We start from the raw sequence: 20,445 nt of genomic DNA on the forward strand, positions 1-20,445 counted from the left end.
ACAGGAGGTTGCTGAGTCACCTCCATTAGCTGTGGCACAGCCAAGTCACTCATCTGCTGAATACCAAAATGCCTCAAGCAAACACTAATGCAGATAATGGGTTACTGTGATCACCATATTTTTCTGAAATAACATCAGTGCACATTAATTCTAACTTTGATTTGTTTCATTTGATTCTGGCCCTTTTTTTTTTTTTTTTTTTTTTTTTTTTTTGAAAAGCGCAGCTGTAGGGACCAAGGGTGAGATTAACTTCACACAATAAATTACATCTGCATTATTTTTTAAATTAGCTACTGCTATTTTAAATCAAGCTACTTTTCTCTCAGTGTTTTTAATTTTATAAGTGCTGTGCTCCAGAGCTTTCTATTCGGCAAAGTGGTTTTAAATGAGTCTTAAATAATTTAAATATTTCTTTTCTGAAATACGTTCCTTTCCAGGAAGTTTTTTTGTCAGTTTTATGCCTTCTTGAGAAGAAAATAAAGCAGAGAAAGTGTTTTCTTATTCTATCCACGGTGTTACAAGAGCAGGAGAAAATGTGCAACAGTAATAGTCTCCCATTTGACAGCAGGTACACACTGAGAAAAATCTGTAACATCATGATTTGTCTTCTTAGCACCCCTCCTAGATCAAATGAAGTTAAAAATAAAGTGAAAAACGGGAGACATTTCTTATTCCAAATTGATGTGAAGGAGGATGTTGTATTTGTTGGACGTTTGAAGACCAGCACTGCAGCTAGCACTCCCCCATCCAGGAGGAAAGGGACGTGGTGCCTTGGTGTCAGCACCATGATATAAATACAGATCAAATATAAACAGATGGAAATGGATTTCTGTGAAGCGTGTCACGGCATGACTGCACCACCTCCATGTCACTGGATTGTACATCTCCAGCACACTAAGGAGTGCCTGGGCAGCGACCAGCCCCTTCCAGTCTCCAGTTCCACAGATGCGACCCAACCATGCCCACTCCCCATTCACTGACTTAACCAGATACAGAACTGCAGGATGACTTCTTGCTGCACCACGGCGATGACTTTGTGCCTTGTTGTTCCCCTGCAATGACTCTCTGGCCCATATTCTTCCTGGACAGCAGTTCACTGCAATGAACTGAATCTCTTTTAGTCCATAATGCCACATTAAGGGCATGTCATGACAGAATAATATTCAAAAACAATATTGCTGTTTGATTTAGATTGGAAGGAATGCCTAAGTAACACACGTGAAAGGAACTTAAAGCCCAAAAAAGTCAAAACTGACACATGAAATGCCTAGGAAGACAAAAGGACTGATGTCTGTCTCTGTGTTTGAGATTCGGCACACACACTGTCCTCCAACAGAGGAGCTCACCTCCCAGAAGGCGACGGCACATCTAACCTCAGCATAATGAGGTTGTGGCTGTATAATTGCACCACAGTGATAAGGGCAGAGTGGTCACGGTGCCAGTGAGATGGCAGCACACCACAGGGAGGTCATGGGGCTCCCTACACCACTTCGGTTCTCGGGCTGATGGCGAGCAGAGCTGTTAATATAACCTCCTCCCTGCTCTTAGTGTAGATTGTGTGCTATACTGTACCCAAGGATGACTACAAATCACATTACGCTTATATTCAGAATGGCATTGATTTTCTGAAAGCCCTGCAAAGGAATCAAGGGAGATCAGGAAGCTACCACACCATAAAACTTGGTAGAAATACAAGTAAAACCACTAAAAGTGTTGAAGTGGTGCTGAATAGTAGCTAATCTTGCTATGTTAAAGAGTCTCAGGTAAACTATAGCATTACGAGCCAACACTGATTGAAAGAGAATAACCTGTCCCCTTGAGAAGCATGAGATTCAGAGATCTTTTCCAGAAAACACAAATTGTTAACATTTCTCTCCCTCTACAAGTGCAGTATGAACACTTTCTAATGATCATATCAAAGCAGGACAAAAATAAGCGTGATTCCTGGAAAATCATGAGTTGGAAACAATATTTGAAAAAAATGGCAATGGTTTCCTGGGCCACAACAACTCAATTTTTGGCAGCAGGATATCTGAATAAGAATCTGCTCCCTTCCTCTTTTAAGTACCTCCCATGGAAAGGTTCCCTGGGTTTATACTTCCATCCTAATCAGAGACAAAGTTATACCAGGTGTCATCCAATGCAACAAAAATGCAAACCCGAGTAAAAGCAGGCCACGTCAGCATCTGACAGTGTCTGTTTAGCACAAAACATGATTGCAGTGTTTATTCAAGCTCATATTGCACAACCTACTTGTTTATACCAATAAATGTCTCCTCCCTTATGCAATGCACATGGGGTTTTCAAGCCCACATTTTGTTTAAAATCTTCTTCAGTAATATTAAAATAAAAACTGGCTTACAGCTTTATTCTCCAAGTGATCCAGAGCTTAAATATTCTGATGCATTTGAAAATTATGTATAGTTCTACTGATGCCAGTGGTGTTATGCTACTGCTTCATGAACATAAGCAGAAAGATGATCAAGACCATGGTATTTTATGGCAGTGAGGGAATCATGTACCATACTTGCTGTGCTAAGCAGCATACTGCATCTGAGTCCTAGTGCCTATTGAAACATACAGCTAATTATTTCCTGAGGTTTTCTGAAATCAAAGCTCTACTGAAAGGTTGGTTTAAGACTGATTTGAGGTGTTCAATTGCAAAAGATAGAAGAGCAAAAAATAAAATTAAAGAAGTCTAATGTGTAAACTGGCATGTTTAAATGACCCCACAGTCCAGTCTGTCTTGTCCCTAGATTGACCCTTTTTGCTTAATATTTTAATTTGAACTCTGTGAGCAGAAAAAAAATATATATATTTGTTCTAAGTTTGTATAGCACTTACACAAGAAGGTCAGGAGAAAGACTCCTAGACTCACAGATGGTAAAGAACTACTAGTAACACTGCTACTACAGTACTGCAAATATCTATAAATGTCCTTCTGAGGCAAAGATGGCAATAGATTTGGAGAAAGACACACTGGAAATACTCATTGTTCTAATTAAATAAACCATCCTCTGATGGCAGGCAGATGGTGAAGTCTGAGTTGTTCGTAACTCAGTGGTTACCCCTTCATGCTACTTCTAACCAAAGCCTGTCACTTCCTCTGCTGCCTGTGCTCCAACAAAATGTTCCCTTTGTGCTGTTGCAATCCACTTCTCTGCTACAGATCCCAAGGGGACTTCTGGTGCTCATCACTGCTCGATGCATTCTAAATTCTGACCATGCTCACAAATCCTATGTGCAAAAGGAAATAAAAGCTGGTGGTGATCAAAGTGTCTTCCCTTTATGCATTTTAGCACACCTGTCATTACATCATTTTACATCACATCAGTCTTTGGAGCTCCCTGAGGGATGAATAAGCAGTTGGCACCATCTCTGGGCACTCGCATGATGGGCTTTCCTGTTGATCTTTTGCCAAAAGACATTTCTCCAACAAAGAGAACCATCAAGAAATAATATGCTGCTAGACATAAAACAGAAGAAAATGCTTTCCTGCCAGAAATGACATAAGTAATCAAAAATGAAAGATGACAGAAGATTGCTGTACTTACTATGTGTCGTGCTGCAAACACTCCATCAACTATTGCACAACAGAATGCTGCCACCACGCCAAAGCTGATAAATACAATGGAGGCTACCAACTGAGAAGAGAAAAGCAGAGTGAGTAATGTTTTCAATATAATTCTTTAAGTAAGACAATCATAGTATTTTTTCCAGCATTTTTAAATGACATTTTCTCTTGCTGTAATGCGTGTCATATCAGTGTGGCAGGCTGCCAGATACACAGCAGAAAAAAAAAAAAAAAAAAAAAAACAAAAAAAAAACCAGAAATTCTTGACACTGAGTTGACTTAAAATCAAGTCTACTGGAAAAGCTTAAATCTTTCTTAAGAAAATTAGGTCAGTTGTAAGAGTTATTAAATTCAGTGGTGATTTCTTCTAAATCAACTTATTTAATAAAACAGCAGTGGTGTCCACAGGGAGCATGGCAAAAAGCCATGTTCCTGTTGGCTCACATCAATCTCTACACTGGTAGCAACTCACACATACTGATAAAGGCACTGTAATATGTTCATACCTAGCCTGGGCACTCTCAGAAAACTTTTCTCATCCCACATAGTCTATGACACCTTGAGCTGCAGCAAAGGTAGCTTAAAGCAGAGGCTCATTGAAGTGGTACCCCTGGAAGGGCTGGGGCTCTCAGCCTGCCCCTCGGTGTCAGGGTGGGTAATGCAAAGGCCAGCAGAGCTCAGCCCATGTCACAGCTACAGCACAAACACCATGCTGTCTCTGTTAGCTTGCCAGCCAGCTTTGCTCAATAAATGTTATTAATTCTATATCAACAGCACTTTGGAAGGCAAAACTCTTGGCCTCTCCCTTACCAACAGTCAATAGGTTTGTGGCTTGCCAGTACTTCATCGTGTGTGCCTTCAGAGACTAACCAGAGTGCTGTTAGCACACACTTTTGATGGCACTGGATCCTTTTGAGGGCATATTTGAAGGATACAATGCTGTGAGTGAAGTAAGAGGAGGTGGGTCCTGAAAAAGAAATGCCTGACAGGGCACTATCACCTGGTACTCATTTCCCCAGTGCTATCTGATCAGAGGGATTACTTCATTCCTTCCTCCCTCCGATTAATGGGTTAGTGACTATGAGGACTCTGCACCTTGGGTTTGGACCATTGACACCTGTAGGAAGTATGAGGAACCTAACATGCACTCTCTGGCTATATTTTTAATATAATATTCCTTTCTCATATTCCTGGCATTGTTGTTGCAAAGTCACAAGAAGAACCCTCAGAAGCAACCTATATGATAGCTCAGGTCTAATTTACCACAGTATTAAGTTACAGTTAATAATTGCAATAGATTAAAAAATTCCTTTGAAAATTTACAGAACAGTGACCTTAATTTTTAGATAATTGATAGAAGAGCACACTTACTGAGGGTTTCAGCTTAGAATTTGTTACTTACCAGTCATTAACTGCTCCTTCACAACATTTATTCCAGAAGTGCCCAGGTACAGATTACCAAAATCACAGCCATATAGTCCACATATCCCCTCTGCATATACAAAACCCATATCTGCATTACCTATGTACTGTTTTTACATGCCTAAAACATGTAAGATACCACAAAATGATGTAAAAAAAAAAAAAAAAAAAAAAAAAAAGAAATGGACTCTTTTGCTAATGTAATGCTAAGAAGATTATAAAGTCAACAACGTCAATAGGGGACAGGGCACTCATGACTTGCTCAGGAAAATGCATATTGGGCAAGTAAGAAATTAGAACCATCAAATCCTATAATCACTTAGGTTGGAAAAGACCTCTAAGATCAAGTCCAACTGTTAACATAGCACTGCCAAGTCTACCATTAAGCCATATCCCTAAGCACCACTTTTATATGTCTTTTAAGTAACATCATAACTGTCTGTTCTGCTCAGCTGTTAACAATAGCTTTGTAAGCAAGTCACAGAATCCCAGAATCATCTAGTTTGGAAGAGACCTCCAAGATCACCGAGTCCAACCTCTGACCTAACACTAACCAGTCCTCCACTAAACCATATTACTGAGCTCTACATCTAGATGTCTTTTCAAGACCTCCAGGGATGGTGACTCAACCACTTCCCTGGGCAGCCCATTCCAATGCCTAACAACCCTTTCGGTAAAGAAGTTTTGTAGTACTGCCTGGGGTTGTTGTGCCCCAAGTGCAGGACCCAGCACTTAGCCTTGTTGGCTAAATTACAGCCTTTGAAGCCCATAGCATTGGACATACGGGTCAAAGCAATATCGAACATTTGGAAATATGAGCTTTTAGTGAATCAGCAAAAAGTACAACTTAAAAGCAGAAGTCCAAACTAGAATCACATCTTTCGAACGCTTTCTGATATACTCTTAATCTCTCACTAGCTCGTGGCTCTCAGATTGCAACTTGTAATCACAGGTAGGCCAGCACTGACACAGGGATTGATGAGTGATCTGAATCCCCTGTGTGGGGAGGAGATGGGAAAGCAGAAGTGGCTGAGGCTGATGGTACTGGCTGATCTTGGGAACCTGCTGCACATCCCCTGCAACCGGCCCCCTTCTGCAGTAGTAAAGCTGAAACCCTGAGAAACCACTGTTGGTTGCACCACCCTTCAACCCCCACTGTCCCTTGTCTCTTCAGCATAACAGGTCATGTCTTGTGAACCTGGCTATCTAAAAATCTTGGCATGAAACTCTTAAGATCAATAAGGCTGTGGGCTCCTTGCAGGGAGTTATTACCAATGCAGACTAGTGGGCTGTGCTGCCCTGTGGCAGGTACATTTGTTACAGTACCTGATCTCTTGATTTGAAAAAGCAGCAGTGTTTAAAAGTCCAGATTAAGTCATTATTGTCTGATACCCTTATCTTGTTTTTCAAGTCATAGCAGTCAATCACATAATTAGTGGGCTTAGCCAGGTGTTTCCAAATTGCGTGAGCTCAGGATCAATTTACTGGAAGTTGACCTCAAGGTGGCTTTTCATTTCACACATGAGCAATTTATTGATGATTTACAATCCCTAAACCAACATTTTCCACTCATGGGGAGAGCTTAAATCACCTAATAAGAGCATGCTGGCTTTTCAATTTCACCAGATAGCTCTAAGAGACCCATACAAAAGTGCACAGTAAATTGCAGGATGGACAGGAGCTATGGAGTTGACTTTGCTCTCCTCGGTCATGTTGGGAGGCCTTCTGACTTAAACTGACTTACATAGGTTTCAGAAAGAACATTGTCCAGCAGACATAGAAAATCACACCAGTCCCCAGCACAAGCTAGAGGCTAGTACCTCAGCAGCTGTTTTAGATACCCCTGTGAAGCATCTCTGTGAGGCTCACTAGGTCACAGTCCTGGCAGATGCCTGGTTTCTTCATGGCTCTGGATTATCCCCTACCCACTTTCAGTCAAAAGGCACAACTGTTCAGATAATGACCATCACCTCTAGCACCAGATGCTTTCTGAAGTGTCTCATCCTCTGAATTTAGACTAAGTAGATCTGATACTTCAGGTAATTTATGGATTTTTGTTTTCTAAATCACCTTGGTATCAAATGTAAGTTACATTATATCTAACAGACTCTCTTTTTTCATCCTAAATGGCTTTTTGCATTGCACAGCCTTCAGTGTCTCTGAGTACTGTGCTCTTCATCAAGTCTCTCTGGGATCTCTTTCCAGACAGAGGAAGAATCGCAATTACCCTCATCAATGTAAACTGAGAAACGCTGTCAGCCAGTGCCTTTTGCTCTGAGAAGTGAAAGCTTTGCAACAGCCTATGTAAATGTTATGCCACAGGTTTATAAAGCCCTTTTTATCCCCATGCAGATTCTAGCAAACGTATCTGGAAAAGAAATGGACCAGGCAGTTTGTTGAAGGCTATCCCTAACATTACATTCCCCAAAATACAGTTTAATTCCATGGAGGTTTTGACTGGTTCCCGTTCGCTATTCATTGATGCCAATCCCAGTCATAGCACTAATTACAATGACACAAATTCCTAATGATGCAGACTTCTGTGATTGCCCAACCAATGGCAGAAGAACTGCTTCTTAGACTGACATCCAGATGAAGGAGGGGAGAAAAAGAAAACATGAAATGTCTGTTTTGAGAGCACCAGTGCTGGTACAGCTCATGAAGAGAAGGGCTGGGACCCCTGCCTCTGGGATCCTGCCTTTCCAGCCCTGTCTCCTGCTGCCTGTCCCCAAGAGGTCCATCCTTGCAAACCAGCTCCGGTGCTTGCCTGAATACACAGCCAGCTAGTGTAATTCACTCACGAGGCAGAAAACTTGTTTGTTTCCCCAAATAAGTAAAACCAGGTTGCTAAAAGGGGAGACGAGCACTAGACCTAGCACAAATGGGCTGGTGGGACCATGCAACCAAGATAAAAGAGAAGAAAGGAGAAGTGCTGGCAGCAGCTATTAGGTTTTCTCACCTCTTTCATGTAATTTGCACTCCTAGGGTTTATTGAAGTAAAAGGTAGGTTTTAGCTGTAATGAATAAATGATAAGGGCTGGATTGGTTGTGCTGCTTGTGGTCAAGGAGACTTTTGTTTTCCTGCCTGTGAAGAAGTTTGCTGTTTGCCAGCACTGTGTCAGGGTTAATTAGGAAGAACAGAAATGTGAAAAGGCCAGTTGGTGGAACATGGGGAGGGGAAAGGTCTCATGAGGAATTTAAGCAAACTTGCATGCATAAAAGGGCAGAAGTAATTAGATAAACAAATGTTGGTAAAGAATACAGAAACCGCATGAGAGGTATCAATTATTATGCCAAGGAGAAAAAAATAAGATCAAAATCCACTTTGAAAATAAAGGCAGCATCTCCATTCAGATTTTTTTTTCTTGCCCCACATACAGAATGGTAAAAGGCAGAATAACATCTTTTGTTATTCTTTAGATTGGCACGGTTAATTCACATCATATGTAGGCACAGTTAATGAATATTGCTTTCTCTTTTTCTCCTCCAGTGGTCTTTTTGCTTAACTTGTGCAGATAATTCATTAATTTCACAACTCACAATGACAAGGGATGACAGAAGTGCCCACGGTCAGGAAACATGCAACAGGGTGACTTAACAGTCCCAGCCCTCCTCCAGCCCAAGACGGCTTGTGTTGCACACGTAAGTAACACAGAGGAAAAAGGAGCACAGGCAACAGAGCCTGCTCACTCCAGCTCCTCCAGGCACACAAAGAGATGTGGAGGAAAGGGACAATTTCCTTACTGGTCAGGGAAGCAAACTTCTTGAGTTATTGGGGACTTTACCTGTGACAATTGCTGCGACAGTTATGGAGATGGGAGGAATTGGCCCACACAGCAATCTCCCTAAGTGCATAATGCCACATAACTGTCTGAACATCTTTACAAAGAATAAAGACTTACCTGAATCACCAGGCAGCATTACTGCTCTCCTTTACCTCTCTTTCTGCTATCAGCACTGGATTCTCTGCTGCAGATGCTCTGTTATGGATACCTCTGCACATACACAATGATTTCTTCCCAGCAAATTTCCCTGCACACTTTGACTAACTGGGTGTTCAACTGGCTTTGCCTCAGTTTCCTTCAGCTGGAAGTTGAAGGACTTCATGTTTTCAAAACAAATATTTTACTTAAGAGATGCACAGGCAAACCCACCTCAACCTCTTCTCCCATTGCTTTTGGCTTTCTTAATGGTTTTCACAGTCTAGCATGGGGGCACCCTGTTTCAGGAGCACCCATCTATTATTACTCCTACATCCATCAGCACATTCATTACTGTCTCCCCACCTCTATTAGTCTTAAATTCTTGTTTTTATTTCAAAATCAGGGAGTCCTCCTTTACAACATCTTCACTACTGCCTTGTTGAACAGGAATAAAATGACATCATTATAAATGTATCAACCATTCCCAAGCAGCCCTCTTGCCATTCTTCTTCAGAACGTAAGAGCCCATGGTTCAAAACTGCCCCTTAATACTCTTGTTGTTAAGTTTCCTCACCGGGCTTTCACAGCCAACCACGCACACAGCACCTCTCCCATTCTCCCTCCTCCCTCCCTGTCAGTCAGCAGCACTGAGCCACTCTCACTGCTTTTGAGAACAGCAACTTAACTCTTCTGCAACTCCAGTCACCTACAGAGGTGTAATGGAAGCATTTTGCATTAACATTGCACTGTCCAAATAAAAACCTTGTATGTTAACTCAGTTCCCTAGTCTCTATCTCTCAGATGGTTTCACCGTCTAGAAATGAACTTGAACTAATCCATGATTTACACCAATCCACTTTCCATTAATTTTCTGTAACGTATCTTGTCTTTTCTTCTAACCTGCTTAAAACATTTGAAGATCTGGTTTCTGTGGAAGATGCTGTATGAAATAAAGGTGATTTTTCCCGTATTTTCATCTTCAAGCAAGGAAAGAACAACGGGAATTCAATCACTAGCTCCTATGAAACATGAGCCAAAGTTATTGAGAAGGGCTCCTTGATTAATATATTCTTCCTTCTCTCCTAATCTATTATCAGCTACAAATCTAGATCTAAAACAGCGAGAAAATTATTTCAAATTGTTTTATGAGCAAGTACTTACTGGAATGACCAACCAACTGAATGAAATCAACCTGTATCAAGTACAAGCTCTTAAACTTTAAAACTGGATCCACTGTTACACTGCAGCCAGAGAATGAATTTGATGTATGTGTAAATAAAGAGAACATATCAAATTCAAGATAATTCATTCACTGATGAGTAAATGCTTGTCTTGAATCAATTAAAATTATCACTACTGCTGCTGTGCTGTCTCTCATCTCTGCTGAAACACTCTAATTCTTGGGAGAGTACCAGCTACTGGAGGCCAGCAGATGTTATTAAACCAGTGTTAGACGAAAGACTGAGCTGTACTTGCTTCATGTTATCCAAGACAAGAAACAGAAGGCAACCTGAAGTTTTTTTGATCTCCTGGCATGGGGCTGGTTTTATTATCTGTGCAATTTTAAGCCCTCATAGCATCTGAGGACCCCTGTTCACATCCCAGTACCTTTACCACACAGTTACTGATTCAAACAGCACTGATGTATTTTCTCCTCGGTCTGATACAGCAACCCTAATGACCGATCCTCTCTCCTTCCAGCAGGTGCAACACAAATGCTCTGCTCCTCACATGTTCTAACTGTTTTTAAAGAGATTTGTTTAAATAGCTGTTCTGTTTTTCTTTCAGCCCAAACAGAACGGGCATCAATTATACGATCAAAATCCTTTCCCCCTCTTTCAGCTTCTTACTACTAGATAGAGGAGCACTGAGGCTTCCTGGGGCAATTCTAGATGTAGTGTGCTTTTACAGGAGACCGTGCTCTCCAGTCATCTTACTCTGCTTTCCCAAGTCCTTGCCTTCCTAATCTAACATTTCTAAATAGAAGCACAACTGCAAATTACTACTTTGTTTCAAGAGCTGTCATTTGGCAATGGTCTTATTTGTATTTTTTTTGCATCTCTACAGTTGAGTATTTCAGCTGGTCATCTCTGTTCCTCTGTAGTCAATGGAGAGCTAGGCACTTCCAGAAACCTTCTACACCTATTACAGGATGGGATTAATTACTTTCTGAAACTCTCTTTTTTCCACTGGTTGTAGAGGGACTCTAGATATGGAAGTACCTGTGCTGCGAAATCAACCTGCAGTCAATACTTCTTTCTGTGCTTTCTCTTCTCTTTTTACTTCGCCTCAGTCATATTGCCTGGGACTTGCAGGGGAGCAAAAGAAGTAATGTGGAAGGAAAAGAGGATGCCTTAGATTTGGTGAGGACAGAGTAATACAAAACAGAAGGGAAAAAAAATGAATAAATAAAAATAAACAAGAATAGCTGGATTTCACAGCTGGAGAAATGCTGATGGTTTTGGAACAAGCCTAAGCAAGCCTTAGTCCACCAGAAACATCAAACTGGTAAGAATTCCCATTGCAAACATCAGCAAAAGAGCTTATTTAACAATGGGTTAAGACGGTTGCAGATTTAGGGATATCAAATATACAGACAAGAAGAGAAAAATAAATGCAGTATTAAGTGGAATGGGCACAAAAGTGAAACATAAATTTAGATTCACTGCTCAGCAGTGCTGACATTATAGGAATCCAGCACATTTTTCCTTTCATGGATGCTCTTTTATTGATGCAAGTGGAGCAAGCTCATTTCATCACTTAAACAGAGGCAGCTGTTCAGAGCAGTATGAGAACAATAAAACAGAAATAAATAGCATGTTGTGTGTCACAGAAGTTTGTGCTTCCTGGTGAAAAATGGTGGAACTGACATAGACCAAGGCTACTTACAGCTGACAGTGTTCAGCAGCAGGTACTTTTTCAACACCAAAGTCTGTTAGTGTCTTTACAAACCCTCTTCCACATTACAGTGACTGCGCTGTTTTCTGATATGTGTATGCTCTTTATCCAAAATGCATTACAATCAAATTACAAGCTTTCATGTACTGAAATTCTGCCTGCTGAGTCTGGAAGATTTTATCTGGCCAACTGGGATACTCATCTCTTTAATTTGATCTCGTTCTTCAAACAGGATCAGAAACTGCCTGTCTTCTCTGGGCACATCCTGCCTCACCTTCTCACCCGTGCACACATGAGAATTTGTCCAGGATTCCTTACCAACACTTTTTATCCCCTGCCTCCTGCTTGCAATGGAGAATAATTGATTTCTCTATTGTTCCACAAACACATTTCATGGGTCATAAAGTTTACTTTTGTTCTCAGCTGTGTGACAGTAATGCTTTCATTACATAAACACCATGAGAAAACAAACTGGCAGGAAAAAAAAAAAAAAAAAGTTCTGTTATGCACTTAACTCTGTGTGATGTTTCCAAGCACAGATCTTAAAGGAATTACGTCCCCAAAGACTTACATTTAATAAGATGGAGGATTTAAAGGGAATTGATGGTTTGAGTCTCTGACTCTGACTCTGCACCCTCAGCAGGTTCACCGAAGACACCATGGCATGAGGCAGCAGTCAACCACATCCTTACAGACATTTAGAGTCTACATGTAACCCTGCACAACTTGATCTAACTTTGAATTTGCCCCTGTTTTAAGTAACTAGTTGAACCAAAGGCCCTTCCCAACTTAAACCTTTCTCTGATTCTGCCAAAACACTGAAAACGGGGGGGGGGGAAATAACAGAAAATACCACCCCATATTCAACATTTGGAATGAACTTGTCATAATACTGAGACATTAATAATACTGAGTCATTCAAACCTTACAGAAGACAAGAGGTGCCATGAAGTACGACTTTGGTGTCTATACTTGTTGCATATTTATTATGTGGTGGAAATCCTCACTTCTAACACACAAGGTCAAAGATCTGCATTAGAAAACATAAAATATTTTACTTGGTCCTTCATTCATGAAATACTTAATCACTGTTTAAGGTTCCTTCTAGAATCTAAGGGGAAAAAGAGACGCCTCTAAATGGCACCTCATTGCAGCAGCCTAGGAACTAGACATAAGTGACCAAGAAGAAGTTCTCAAAGAATAGACTGCTTGACTTTTATCAACTAATAAGATGCTGTTATATTTTGAAAGAAACACAGATATGTAAAGAAGAGACATGCTCACACAAGCGTCAGTGTCAATGTGAACTGTTTAGCTGTATACAAATCTCTGTGCCTGCTTCTAAAACATGCAGCTAAATCACACCACAAAATCTAGTGCACATTTACAGCTGAAAAGATGGTAATAGGTCTTTTCAGTTGTAATCATTTTAAAGGTGCTAAACAAGACAAGGATGATTGCTAATTTATTCCACTGTTATCATTTTTACATCAACATTAATTGTTTTACCCTGGATGCTGTGAGATATAAGCACACAGAAAAGTAATCACTAAAAAGTTAAGTACTATTGACTTTCTCAGCAGCTTGAGTTCCAGTGAGAAATAATACCTCCGTAATGATGACTACCTTTACATGATCTGCATGTCCCCCGGTACTACAGTAAAGACTTTTTTTCCATTTATTTGTGCAGGAACAACAAAGACAGGCCCAGGAGATCTACAGAATTGTAACTGTATTTCTCTTAAGGTAAACAAGCTGCTTTAATTAGCTTAATGTGTGATATGGAATCTATCAGCAATTAGCATCTTTGATGCTAATCGGTACGAAAGCCAGTTGCTGTCAGGATGTTCAATTGTCATGAAAAGGAAAACAAAGCACAATTTGTTTGAACAGAGCACAGTAGGTATCTGTGTTAGTATCTTTTCTTTGTATACGTATTGCTAACCACAACCTTTACACAAAATTCCCAGGGGGGATTTTCTGATGGACAAAATCTATTTTTAAAATATAATTGGTTTTGAGTAGCAAAAGAGGTTTGGCTCATATACTTCTGAAAACTGGCCCACACACATAACCTCTTTGAAAAAGCTTTTCTTCTGCAACAGACACAAAGTCTGGTGGCAAGAAAATAATCTGAAGTAGTAATGAAATATTACCTCACATACATTCCAGGCAGCACCGTAATACTGCAGATGTTCCAAAACCCAACAGTTATCATGGTGCCCTGGTATCTCTTGGTCACTCTTGGAGGCACTACTGTTTCAGCACATTCATTTTCAGCCTTGTGAAAGAATGGCTTGATGAGTTGGAGAGATGTATGAGTGGAAAGTGTGAGACAGTGCTTGTTTTTTCCACAGGGTTAGCCAAAACCATATGCATTGTGTCTTACTAACACTGCACATTTAAAGAGTGATGAGTCTTTTGGTGCTAGTTCATGCTACCTCCACACTTATCTGTGGAGAAACCTTTTGCAGTGCTTAAAACCATCCTTTTGGAAACACCAGGGACTCTGCTGAAAGAGGTGTCTACCTACCTGCTCAGCACTGCCTACAGCTCTCAGCTCAGCCCTACAGCCACAGACCCCCAGCACGCTCCAGCCTTCCCTACCTCTGTATGTAATTTCAGCATCTCATTTTCTAATGGGAAATATGTTGTACTGTAACACGAGGAGATGGCAAGCAAGCAAACAAGTGAGGAGACTTCGTATCTTGCAAGCAAATCCATTTGATTTGAGCAGTACATTATCTTCCACACATCCGGCTGGACTAAGTGTGCCTGTGTAATGGAATGACTTATAGCTATGCTCTTCTTCGATCCATGACCTGCTTTGCGGGGTAAAAGGGAGGAAAAAAGGGACAGCAAAACATTATGCTTTCATTTCTGCTGTTTGCTAGTTATAAACATCCCAAATCAGTGCAAAGGCATCTTATCCTCAGTCAAAGGGAGATTTTGTTCTGCTGGTGCCAAGCTCTGCATAACAGAGGCAAGCATGAATGCTGAGAGCTCAGCTGAAATCATGCTAGTCAATGAGGCAGAGCCCGATTCTGCAAGCAGCAGTTCCTTTGAATTAAGGGTTATACCTTGGTCAGCACATTGAACTCCCACTGTGGACCCTGGCATGCCAAGAAGAAGGTCAAAGAAGTGCAATGTTATTAATGTTCTGTTTTAAGAACAAACTATTGTCCATTTGGCCTAACTGTGCTTTCATTCCTTCTCAAACCCTGTGTTTGCATTTACTGAGTGCTGGGTTTTTGCTGGACTAGCTCTGCTAACCATTACATATTTCATATTGCACTTAGTGTTTCATAAACTATGGATAAATCCAGACTTAGAGAGGATAGGTCACAAATAAATACAACTTCAAGACAAAGAGAGAAATAGATATATGCAGAAAAGGTCAATTAAAATGGATTTTTCTCTAGTGTAATTGAACCTGCATTTATTTTCAATTTTAAAAACCGAAAATGAAATATTGAGTCATTACAAGGGCCAAAAAATTGCCAGAGCTACACTGGGTTAAACTCAAATTATATAGATGTAACTGTTCAAAGGAAGTCCAGTTAAAATAGAAGTAACTGAGTAAATAATTCCTTTTCTTCCCCACACACTTTTGTTATGATGCAATGAACAGAATTTTTAGTTACCAGAAAATGATATCTCTGTTACATTTTAATGCTTATCTAAGTCTTTGAAGTCTTATTGATGACTACAAATTTGTTTAAGCTGCCCTAAACCTTTTCAATTGAATACACTCAGTTACACTCCAGGGAATAATTACTGTCCTCAGCTGTGGTATGATGTAAACCCTTTCCAATTCATTTCCAAAGCATCTGAAAACAAGCAGCTCAGCCTTAGACAGTGTTCCAGGCTTAGCACACTGTGGATGATGCTCAAGACAAGACATATAATTAAACTTTCTAGTTACCTTCTTGGTCTGTTCCCCAACACAACAATCTTTCAACAGCCAGATCATAACTGTTAGAAACTAGTTTTCATTGTTCCAGTTTGGTAAATGCAAACAAAGACTAAGACCATATACCTATGTGTAGAAATGAGGAACAATAATTCTTAAAAACAAATAATTTGTTTTGTTACCAGCAATATTAATCAGGCCTGGCTTGCTGCAGTTTTGTATCTCACAGGTCATGTTCCATTTGGACTCCTTAGTTGTTCAGGGTGATGAGCTGACACTGCAGCCTTTACCACCATGGGGGATTTACACTTCTTTTCTGAACCCACACATGAATTTCCACAAAACCTGAAGGTGCTGCACATCCCTGACTTCTCTACCTTCCTGCCAAATTTGCCTGAGATTGGCCAACACATTTTAAAAATGGAATAGGGAAGAGAAAAAGACACAGACAAACATCATGGCTTTATCAGTCTCACCTCTGGGAAACACAGCTAGAAACAAAAGCTGAAAGTAGAAGAATACTTGAAATACACCACTGAAACTTTCAGACAATTAAAAAAAAAAAAAAAAAAAAAAAAAAAAAAAAACAAACAAACAACAGTTATTACAAAAGAAGTTTGACTATAAATAATCAAATCAAGACTGGAATTACTAAGAAGAAAACAGGAAATCACAGCAGACTACTTCTAAATTGTTAGCAAAATGCAAGGTAAATCAATCATTTCCTCCTCTGAGCTCAACGGCACTCTTTTGATTTATACCTGTGAAGGTTCTGTATTATGAAACGAATTGTATTTCATAATGCTTAGCTATAATCAGTCTACTGTACAGTGCACGTTGGACATGCTTTTGATCAAGACACTGCAATTTTTTGCTGAGAGCAAGGAAAGTATAAGACTGCACAAGTCCCATATACTTTCCTTTGCCCAGAGGGACCCAAGGACTTTATTTGACTTCCTCACATAAATAAAAGCAAGCAGCTTGCAAAGCCAAGATAAATCTAAAAACAAACCACAAAGTATCATCAGATCCTGTCTGATCTAGCCTTGATAGCAAGCGCTCTGAGGTTTGTTTTCTCTTAACATGTAAATTTTCAGGAAAGTGTTGCAGACTTAAACTTCTCGTGCAGGATGAGATCGTGTGTTATGGTAGAGCTGAGAACATGGCTCACTGCTGCTCAGACTGGCACATCCCGTGTATTTTACCTCTCTCCTCATCCTTTTCTCTGCTACACACTCCTGGCCAAATTCTGGCACTCATCTGACCCTGCCCTGAGTCAGTTGAACTCACCAAACTATCAGGGGATTAATTTGCTCAAGAAAAAAAAAAAAAAGTGATCCAGAAGTGATAACCCCTTAAATTATCCCTTGCCCCATACAGAGAGAATCACTGGCCACTTCATACTTCTCAGAAACTTCTCAGAAAAGGTAAAAAAAAAAAAAAAAAAAGAAAGAAAAAATGTTTTGGAGCAGATGCAGCAGTTTTAAGTCAGCTGGAAATCTCTGCTTTTCATGTTCTTAAGACACTAAGGTACAAAATAAGAATACAAAAAGGGCAGTTGCTTACCATTTGTCTTCTGTTCTCTACCAGGTGGATGCCAACAATCCCTAGGAAAGATCCAAAGCCAAGCTAAGGCAAAGAACAAAACCAACAGAAACACATGAGGTCAGCTTATTTGGTCAACATACCAAACCATCACAGTGACATCTGAGCAGGTGCATCATACAGATGGGATAATTGGGGTGTGTCAGGGAAAGGGTGAATGTTATCACAGAATTATAGAACAGCCTGGCTTGGAAGGGACCTTAAAGATCATTTAATTCCAATCCCCTGCTATGGGCAGGGACACCTCCCACCAGCCCAGGTTGCCCAAAGCCCCATCCAGCCTGGCCTTGAGCACCTCCAGGGATGGGGCAGCCACAGCTTCTCTGGGCAACCTGTGCCAGGGCCTCACCACCCTCTGGGGGAAGAATTTCCTCCTAACCTCTAACTTAAATCACCCCTCTTTTAGTTTAAAACCATTCCCCCTTGTCCTCTCATTGTCTGCCTGAGCAATAATTTGCTCTCCATCTTTTTTATAAGCTCCCTTTAAGTACTGAAAAGCTGCAATGAGGTCATCCCAAAGCTTTCTCTTCCTCAGGTTGAACATCCCCAGCTCCCTCACCCTTACTTCAGAGGAGAGGTGCTCCAGCCCTCACCAGACCTTCCTGGCACCAGGATTCTCACCAGGCTGATGTGGGCTTGGAGAAAAGGCTGTTCCTCAGTGCCACACACCTAAGACTTAGCTGGCCACAGACACAGAAAGAGCCACAGTAGGAGTGTCGGTGTCACCAGCAGGTCTGTTTCCACTGCGTTCGCTCACTGCCTTACTGGATGTATGCTTCTCTGCAGGCACTCAGTAAGGCTGGCACTAGCTCTCCAAATCTGGTTCAAAGCCTCTTTTCCAAGCCCAGTTAGGTTTTTAAGGACGAAGTGTCCCAGCCAACGGCTTGAGCAAGGCCCATGAATTCCTTGCTGTTACGCACAACCACTCGCAGCAGAAAGCAAATCTCCTGTAAGCACTTCAATCGCTCAACGTAACAACAGGAATCCGTGATTCCCCCTCAAGAAGACAAATGTAGGGAAAGGGGATTAGCTACTGAGTGCTCTGGGAAGATTTATGTGAAAGAAAGGCAAAAGTACTGAAGAGATTTTGAAAAAGAGTGTGCAAGCACGTCTGTGCTGACTGCTGAGTAGGGGAGAGACTTGGAACCGTGAGCAAGGACACATTGTTCAGGGGACAGCAACTCTGTAAATTAACACAGCTACATCAAAATGACAGCTGGTTCCAGCCCCAGTTTTTCATCCTAAAAGGAGCAATCCATGCAGTCCCATTTAAGGCTTACAAATGAGGGCAGAGAGCAGAGCATTATTATCCACATACAGGAAAAAAAAATATATATATATATTATTTTTTTTAAAAAAAGAACCAGATAGAGATCATGTTGTAAGCCACGACATTGCTGAGATTGGTTTAGGGTTATATGTGCTGCTTTTCTTGTATGATGACTGGGATATCTGGACTCTGTGGTCTCCTGGCTGAAAGATTTTAAAAATAGCTAATTAAAATAATACAAGCAGTAGTCACAGAGAAGTGATATGAAATACTTAAGTATAAACAGTGTTTATAAGGAAATAAGGTTGAAGCTCCAACCCAGCTTTGCAACCTGTTCCACAAAGAGAGCCCTAAACCCAAACAGATGATCAAGCAGTAATCTACTAAATGCAGACACCTTCCGAAGTGGAACATTATACTAACTCACCTACATACAGCAATATTGTATGTTAAATTACTTCGGATGTGTAAATGTAGTTAATACCTGCTGCTAAAAAGATGCATTTATAAAAAAAGCTTTTCCCAAAACAAATGACAAATCACCAAACAGAAAGAGAAATTAAGGCACCTAACTCTTCTTGAAAGCAATGGGAACTAAGCAGATGTCCAACTTTTATTGTGAATCTGACCCTAAAGCCCTGATCTGCAAATGCTTCTAGAGGCAAGTCAATGGACGTGAACAGTCCTGTTCACATTTGTAGGTGTTTGCATGGTAAGGGTCTAATTCTACATGTGTTTTAAGACCAAAGTCCCTTACCTAAGACCAATGGAGATTTAGGTCACATAAACCATCCTCAAGGTTATGATTTTATTGTTAAATTCTGTGCAAACTATAACTTATTTTTAATTGTAATTAACTTTAAGATAAATTTCTTCCAGCCCAAGAGTTAAATATGTAATGTCAGATTCACTTACTAAGCTCTAGCTATCTACAAGTTCAAGATCAGTGCTATGACAGCTTTCTAAGCTCCCTCTACTGCCAGTGGAGAAGAGGAGCACCTTTGGAGGGTTATTCAGCTTTGCAAGGCCTTCCCTTAGTCCATCTGTCTGTCAGTGCTACTCATGAGCCAGCAACCTCCAGCAGCAGGGCAGGAACACTGCTGTGCTCCTCTAACTAGGCTTTTGGTAAGTTATCACACAGGGTTTGTGCAGCACCTTTAGCTCTTCCTAAACATTTACATTGATAAATAACCATCGTTTTTCTGTTGCTTCAATAATACACTATGTGTGCATGAAAAGAATTCTGAATTTCATGAAAACTATTTAGCTCCAACAATCTTTTTACAGGGAAAATTATTACTAAAGGTTTTGCTTTCAAAGTGTTCTGATATAGTCTAGTTATTCTAACAGATTACTAATGATTAATATTTCAAAAAACATTTTATTATTTTTTTCTGAGTGAATAGACATTGTTTTCTTCCTAAAAGAACCTAAATGCTGAAGTAAACTGGTTTGTGCACATGGGCTTATTACTTATCATACCGAATCTACTTTAAAAATGAAACTCCTTTCAAGGGAATGAATGCAGATAATGTGGCCTTCTGAAATACTTTAATTCAAAATTACCAAAGAAGACTTTTTATCGGGATTAATCTATCTATTTCAGCTTAATGAAAGGAAAACCCATTCTTTTAAGGTTTTATTCCTGTAGCTACTTTTTGTTCTATTTTTAGAACACTGCTCCTTATAGATCATTATCCCAAAATTATCTTTCTGAAAGACCTGTTCTCAGCGTGACACCAAGATGTAAGAGGACTTGCTTAGGAAGAATAGTTCAATTATTAATGGCAATGCAAAATGTATGCACTGTATTAGAAGATACAGATCCCTCTCCTCTGGG

At 40.3% G+C, this 20,445-nt stretch overlaps 1 protein-coding gene across 1 annotated transcript in view; it reads right to left on the bottom strand.

Moving 5' to 3' along the window:
* TMEM255B (transmembrane protein 255B) overlaps positions 1-20,445 on the bottom strand; it is a 63,057-nt gene that overhangs the window by 35,126 nt on the left and 7,486 nt on the right. The window contains exons 3-4 of the mRNA XM_032202208.1: positions 17,297-17,359; positions 3,555-3,644 (exon numbers count right to left, since the gene is read on the bottom strand). Of these exons, the coding sequence (XP_032058099.1) occupies positions 3,555-3,644; positions 17,297-17,359 (153 nt within the window). The remainder of the gene's footprint in view (positions 1-3,554; positions 3,645-17,296; positions 17,360-20,445) is intronic.

This window comes from Aythya fuligula, chromosome 1 (assembly GCF_009819795.1).
Source record: "Aythya fuligula isolate bAytFul2 chromosome 1, bAytFul2.pri, whole genome shotgun sequence".
Taxonomy (NCBI): domain Eukaryota; kingdom Metazoa; phylum Chordata; class Aves; order Anseriformes; family Anatidae; genus Aythya; species Aythya fuligula.